The 7028-nt window shown below is 42.7% G+C and overlaps 1 protein-coding gene across 1 annotated transcript in view; it reads left to right on the top strand.

The window, feature by feature from the left end:
• Positions 1-7028, top strand: part of grm8b (glutamate receptor, metabotropic 8b) — a 214148-nt gene that overhangs the window by 74969 nt on the left and 132151 nt on the right. Inside the window, exon 3 of the mRNA XM_055922410.1 lies at positions 4006-4222. Coding sequence (XP_055778385.1) covers positions 4006-4222 — 217 coding nt within the window. The remainder of the gene's footprint in view (positions 1-4005; positions 4223-7028) is intronic.

The following is a 7028-nucleotide window of genomic DNA, read 5'->3' as shown; positions in this document are numbered from 1 at the left end:
AAGATGTATCTATCCTTCTCACCCTATAATGGAGGCATGTGGATGTCCACATTAGCATTGGAGAATTAGAGCATGATTTATCACTGGTGCTCTTAGCAGCGCTGTAACGACACGCCACAGATTCAGCCCTTTGTCAAGTGTTTCAGCCTTCTGCTCTACAGAGTCAATCACGCAGGGCCGGATTACTGAACGGGCACGTTTGGGTTGGGGGCCCCCTTGATAGCATGTGAAAACGGCATAAGAAATGGAAAAATATGTAGAATTGCAGGAAATAAGCTTTAAAACTGACACATTTTCTCTCATCCTCTGAGCAAAATGTGAGGATAGCATTTTGAGCTATAAATCAACAACTTTTTATTTTTGCCCCATGGCAAAATGTGTTGAAATGCAGGAAGTTAACTGTTTTCTTAAAAAGAAAGGTGGGCCCCCTGGAGGTAGGTGCCCCGAAGCCCCAAATGCATTAGTCTGGCTCTGCAATCACGGCCATATTAAACTCAGCGCACACTGACCCAGAACCACCCAGGTCTTCACAGTCTCACAACATCAACCCTGGAAGTACTCTCGTCATGTTTGCGTTTTGTAATACCCAGAGGTCTGGGACTCGTGATAATATACTAGGAACACTACAATATGATGGTGATGAGGATGATGATGATAATAAGGATGATGAGGATGATGATAATGATGCTGATGAGGATGATGAGGATTGTGGGGAGGATGGTGATGATGATGAGGATGGTGGGGATGATGAGGATGATAATGGTGAGGATGATGATAATCAAAAGGAAGGCTTAATGTGTTGATGGGTTTTGAGATGAAGATATCAAGATATGCTGATATACAATATCCCTGAATTAGACGCCAACAACTCTCCATAGGCTACCAGCGGAATGGACGTTTCTTTCATTTCAGCTTTGAGAATGTGGCTCGTATAATGTAAGAGGATAAAGTCTTCTGCATGTGATTGTAATTTCCCAAGTGACATCATTATGACTCTCACATGATGACCAGACCGAACACATCGCATACATGTTATTCAATCATTGCACCCACACTGCTTGCGCTCATCAGCGTGCGTCTGCGTGGCCAGGCGCTAAAATAGAAATTGGTTCTATTTATGACGCTCAACGCGCTGCAAGTCCGGCCTTTCCCATCTCCTCATTAGTTTTTAGAAGCATATACCCACATGCTATCTCCTCGGTGGTTTTTGGGAGCATATACCCACCCACGTGGGTGATTGAAAGATGAACTGAGGTCCACACTCCAGTCGGTTGCAGTAATGCACCTAAAGTTGGTTGCCAACCATCATTTAAAGTCCAGAATAAGAAGAAGCCTGAAGGAAGGAGGAGAGATGACTAAAAACGAATTTGGTTTACCGTTTTATCTGTGGATTAGTTGTCAGAGTAGAGGACCTTGTGCATTTCCGGTAAAATAACAACCCAATGTTTATATCCCGGACAAATGAGCTAGCAACAGCAAGATAGCTAGCTAAATTGGCATAAATGTTTAATGCTTTTCAACCTGTGCCCAAATTAATATAATTGGTTCTGAGTTTGTTTTGATATTTCAACCTGCGTGTCCTGATCGCGTCTGGTGCGGGTGGACAAAATCAACGTGTGCACATTGACGCACGCACGTGTTTGGTCTGGTCAGCATGTCAGAGCCACCTAAAGGTACAGATAACTAAGCATCAACATTCCCAAACGTACACTAAAAATTGTAAAAGCAATGTACTTTGATTGGTTAAAGCAATCAATCATATCTTTCTATATGTCAGTGTACCTCTGTTGATCTTTGTTAATTTAGGAAGATGTATTGACATTATTGTAATGTGAACTATTCTTGTAACTATTGTGTTTGTAAATATACTGAACAAAAATAACACTGTCTGCATTCAAGCCCTTTTGTGGGGAAAAACTCGTTCTGGTTGGCTTGGCCTGGATTCGTCATGTCAAATTCACAGATTAGGGCCTCATGAATTGATTTATTTTTAATTGATCCTTATATGAACTGTAACTCAGTTATATGGTTGACATTGTTGCATTTTACATTTCTATTTTTGTTCAGTACAGTTCAGCAGCATACCACCCTGCATACCACTACTGGCTTGCTTCTGAAGCTAAGCAGGGTTGGTCCTGGTCAGTCCCTGGATGGGAGACCAGATGCTGCTGGAAGTGGTGTTGGAGGGCCAGTAGGAGGCACTCTTTCCTCTGGTCTAAAAAAATATCCCAATGCCCCAGGGCAGTGATTGGGGACACTGCCCTGTGTAGGGTGCCGTCTTTCGGATGGGACGTTAAACGGGTGTCCTGACTCTCTGAGGTCATTAAAGATCCCATGGCACTTATCGTAAGAGTAGGGGTGTTAACCCCGGTGTCCTGGCTAAATTCCCAATCTGGCCCCCAAACCATCATGGTCACCTAATAATCCCCAGTTTACAATTGGCTCATTCATCCCCCTCCTCTCCCCTGTAACTATTCCCCAGGTCGTTGCTGCAAATGAGAACGTGTTCTCAGTCAACTTACCTGGTAAAATAACGGTAAAAAAAAAAAAAATCTGAGGTCATTGCACCGTAGTGAACATTATCTCAACCTGTTTTGGTTTCTTTATTTCTTTTCCTTTATTGTAGTTACCTTTTGGATTATTCATGTCATTCAGTGGCTAAACTTTATGGAAGTTTGCAGTGAATTATGATAATATATTGTGTGTGTGTGTGTGTGTGTGTGTGTGTGTGTGTGTGTGTGTGTGTGTGTGTGTGTGTGTGTGTGTGTGTGTGTGTGTGTGTGTGTGTGTGTGTGTGTGTGTGTGTGTGTGTGTGAGAGAGAGTACATCTCCATGTTAGGAAAGATGAGATCTATATCCAGAGGTCAATATGATTTATCTCACTATAACACAATTCAGAGGTTGCAAAAATGCTTTACCCTGAGGTGACCCGTATAAATGGAAATGGAAAACATGAGGGCAGAGCTTGTTCTCTGAAGCCACAGTCCATTGATTGACTTTAGGGTGTATAAACTTCATCTCCATGCTCCCGCTTTTTAAATGATGTTCTAATGGAAAAATAAAGACAACCACAAGCAGACTCTTTGGCCCCTGGAAAAATTAAGTTGTTCACATAGGGACCAAAGGCAATAAAAATTGTCTTTGTTTCAACCCAGATCTTAATCACTTAATGGCAGAAATTAACTCATGGTGATAATTAATCACTTGTTGCCTCTGGTACTCACTTAGCTCTTGTTATCTTATGGCTCTGAAATCCCAGGGTGTGGGAAAAAATCTAACAAAATGGATCAAGTCAATCCCAATGTTCAAGGGTTAACCTGGGACTGACAGAACGTTGGCATATCACAGGTGATTGCAATTATGTCAAACCCACCAGATGCATTTGTATTTACAGCCGGTTTAATTTGTAGCTGTCTGTGAATGAGCTGAGATCGGCTCAAGCTGCCAGCCAGTGAGTGGCATTTGTATTGCTGGCAGGCCTTTGCCTGTCTTTCTTTCTTCCATTCCCCCTCTCTTTGAATTCCAATGAGACAAGCCTGTAGGGCCTGCCCGCACACCCTGGCCTTTGACTGAAGTGAAATCAATCAGGCCTTCAATCGCTCTCTAAAGGACCATTATCCAACCTTCTCTCCTTGTCTAACAGGCTATGCCTATCTGTCTGTGTGTTTTCTGTCTGTGTGTTGTCTGTCTGTCTAATACCTTACAGTTCCCTCTCTCTTCTCCATTTACACTGTATCCAGTTGAAAAGAAACAAAGCAAGGACATTGTGGAATTCTGGTTCTGAAGTTCTTTTGGGATAAAAGACTCCTAAACATGAAGAAATAAAGTTTCAAGTCAGGTGGTTCCGAAAGGTTCTGACAAAGTCACATTGATATGTCCTCTCGTTAATATCCCTATGTGTAACATATAGTAGACGTCTGGGGAGTATATTCCGTTGTGGAATTCAACATTTACTTGTTTGGCATTAAATACTTGGCTTACACTAGGGTTTCCTTGTCTCCATAGATCCCTCAGATCAGCTATGCATCCACGGCACCCGAGCTGAGTGACAATACACGCTACGACTTCTTCTCCCGTGTGGTGCCACCGGACTCCTACCAAGCTCAGGCCATGCTGGACATCGTCACGGCGATGGGCTGGAACTATGTGTCGACCCTGGCCTCGGAGGGGAATTACGGAGAAAGTGGCGTGGAGGCTTTTGTCCAGATCTCCAGAGAGTCTGGTAGGTGGTATGGGGCTCTTTTTACTGGCGCAACATGGCTACTCACAGGCTTTTACTGAAACGCTGATGAATATATATTTATTTTTTCAGCTAGATATAGCTGATAATTGTGGGCTGTTTTTGTGACGCCATGCTGAAGGATAAACAAATGCAATTGAATCCAAAAGTCTCTTTCCCTGCTATTATACAGCAACATTCCTATTCTACTAAGAACTACTGCTTGATCTGGGATGTATGAGAAAAATCTCAAATGTACTGAGAAACTTGAATTGTGCTGAAAGGAAGATGTGTTCCCTTGTTTGGGAGACGTGTACTGTTGGTCAGCGTTTTACGCTCTGCCTGCATGCATTGCCCCAATGTTTGACTCAAACACTGTCTTGCCTAGTTTGGCAGAGTGCACCTCAGCATTTGCTGTCTCAACAGCAGGGGATACCTTGAAGGTTCACATGTCAAGTCGCTGAATGTCAAAATAGACTACCAGGGGACAGTCTAAGACAAAAAACACAGAGAGCATCTCTGATTTCTCTTTTAGTCTTGCTTGTTCTTTGCTTGGAGAGACTGCTAAGGCATTAGGGTATGGCCTCTCCCATTCACCAATCAAAATGTATTTACAGCTAGCAATTATTAAAACTTGGTTACATTACGCACCAGAATAATTGATTGCTCCACAATTGTATTGATGCATCAGAGGGCATGGGAAGAGGGTGTAACATTTCAAAGTGGTCTGTGAACATTTGTATTGTGTTGATAAATGAATATAGAGATAGGTAATGTCATTGATTCTCCGTATAATCACCAGTAAGTTCACAGATTTTTCAAGGGGCTGTTTCATAATCAAACTCAGTTCTCTCCAAGCTCTCTGATTAAAGTATTATGGCAGCTTTCGTCAGGGTGGACAAAAGGCCGCACATTAATTATATTGTAATTGCTGAATATAAATTCATCAGCTGTAACATGTATGTGTGGGATTATCAGAGTGTGTATGCATTAGCCCGGGCCTATTATAAATGAGCTGTATCTCTGGCTAGCAGGGGAGCAGGGGAGCAGGGGAGCACCAACCAAATCCTTGAGGGCTGGTTCAGCTCTCCGTGGCACTTAATGGATCAATTAGAGTCATCGATTGGCTTGAGAGTCCACCCACCTGTTTTCTTGGGTCAGAATCAGATGCTGAGTTCACAGATACTGAGTGCAGAGTAATGTCACACCAGTGGTTCTCAAACCTCTCCTCGGGGACCCCAGAAATTTTAAGATTTTGTTGTAGCCCTGAACTACCTGATTCACTAGTTGACCAGTTGAATCAGGTGCGTTAGCTCTAGAATAAATAAAATACATGGAACGATTGGACAACCACTGTGTTATACAGCGCAGGCAGAAATGTAATAAGTAGAATGGACATACCACTCTGTAGTACATAGTGCAGGGTGGAATGCTGACTTTAAGGTAGCGGTTGGCATCCTCTGGTCTCACATCAGGCTGCCTGTCCTGTGCTTCTACTCTTCCCCTGAGCATTCAGGAGAGTCCAGAGCAGAAAGGAAGAGTGGAAAACGAGCGGTGCTCGTTCCAAGTAGAACCCTCTACAGAGGGTTCTACTTGGAACCCAAAAGGGTTCTACCTGGAACCAAAAAGGGTTCTCCTATGGGGACAGCCAAATAACCCCTTTGGAACCCTTTTTTCTAAGATTGTATCTCCTGTGTTTTGTTAGCCCTGAAATAGGTTGAAGGGATTTTCCTGTATGAGAGTCTCCCTTTGGGTCTGTCAACAGTTCCAGACTTCCAGCTGCAGCCCTAGAGCAGGCTTGGGTTAATCCCAAATAAATGCAGGGTTTAACAGGCATCCAATTAACAACTAAACCAGCACCATATTACAGAAAAACATCAATACCAGCTTTACAATGACACCTATAGCTCTTGCACCAATAGAAGTAAGCATAGCAATCTCATTTCACTCCTGGCTAAGCACCCAAAAATAATTGATGATAATATGCTGTGGGCTAATTCACCATTAATAGACATGCTGCTCCTACATTCAATTACATGTGATACCCATCTTTTTCTCTTAGGCGGTAAAATGTTGAGCGAGCCTACAAAACTGTAAATAATTCCAAGTGAATTGTGAGTCCGAATAAACAAGTGATGATGTGTATCTATTTATCAAAGCACGTTAGCTTGATTGGCATGCACTAAGTGCAGTGACCCAGTCCATCACAGCAACCCCCTGCACACCATCACTGTAATGCCTACTCAGCCAGGTTTCCTTGCCAAAGCAATGTAATCTCTATGTAAATGGTGTAAGCAAGCAACAGTAATCATGAGAAATGGCTGCAATATTTCCTTTAAAGGTGTGGATTAATAATGACGAGGTGCTTGGGGAACACTGGAGACGGTCTCTTGAACAGGAGGGAAGAGCAGCTGTACCTCCCTGTGTATATTGTTCTCTATAATGAATGTGTTTTTTTAACGTTGTTCGTCTCCTTTCAACACATGTAAATTTCATAATTTAGAGATATGACATTCATAGCTCTGCAAGTTAAGTCATCTGTGATTTATCGTATATTGTATCATCTGTGATTTATCATGTATTGTATCGTCTGTGATTAACCGTTTACGACCTGAGATTCACAGCATGAGGATGATGTGCCGGTGGGTTGGATGCCTTTTGCTGTTCTTGGTGTTGAAGGGGATATCTTGCTGGGATATCTTACTTCCCAAATACAGGTGTGCCAAGCTTATATCGTCATACCCAAGAAGACTTGATGCTGTAATTGCTGCCAAAGGTGCTTCAACAAAGTACTGAGTAAAGAGTCTGA

The sequence above is a fragment of the Salvelinus fontinalis genome, chromosome 5 (genome assembly GCF_029448725.1).
Source record: "Salvelinus fontinalis isolate EN_2023a chromosome 5, ASM2944872v1, whole genome shotgun sequence".
Classification (NCBI taxonomy): Eukaryota; Metazoa; Chordata; class Actinopteri; order Salmoniformes; family Salmonidae; genus Salvelinus; species Salvelinus fontinalis.
Note: the sequence above shows the minus strand (reverse complement) of the source record. Positions and strands in the feature narration are given on the sequence as shown.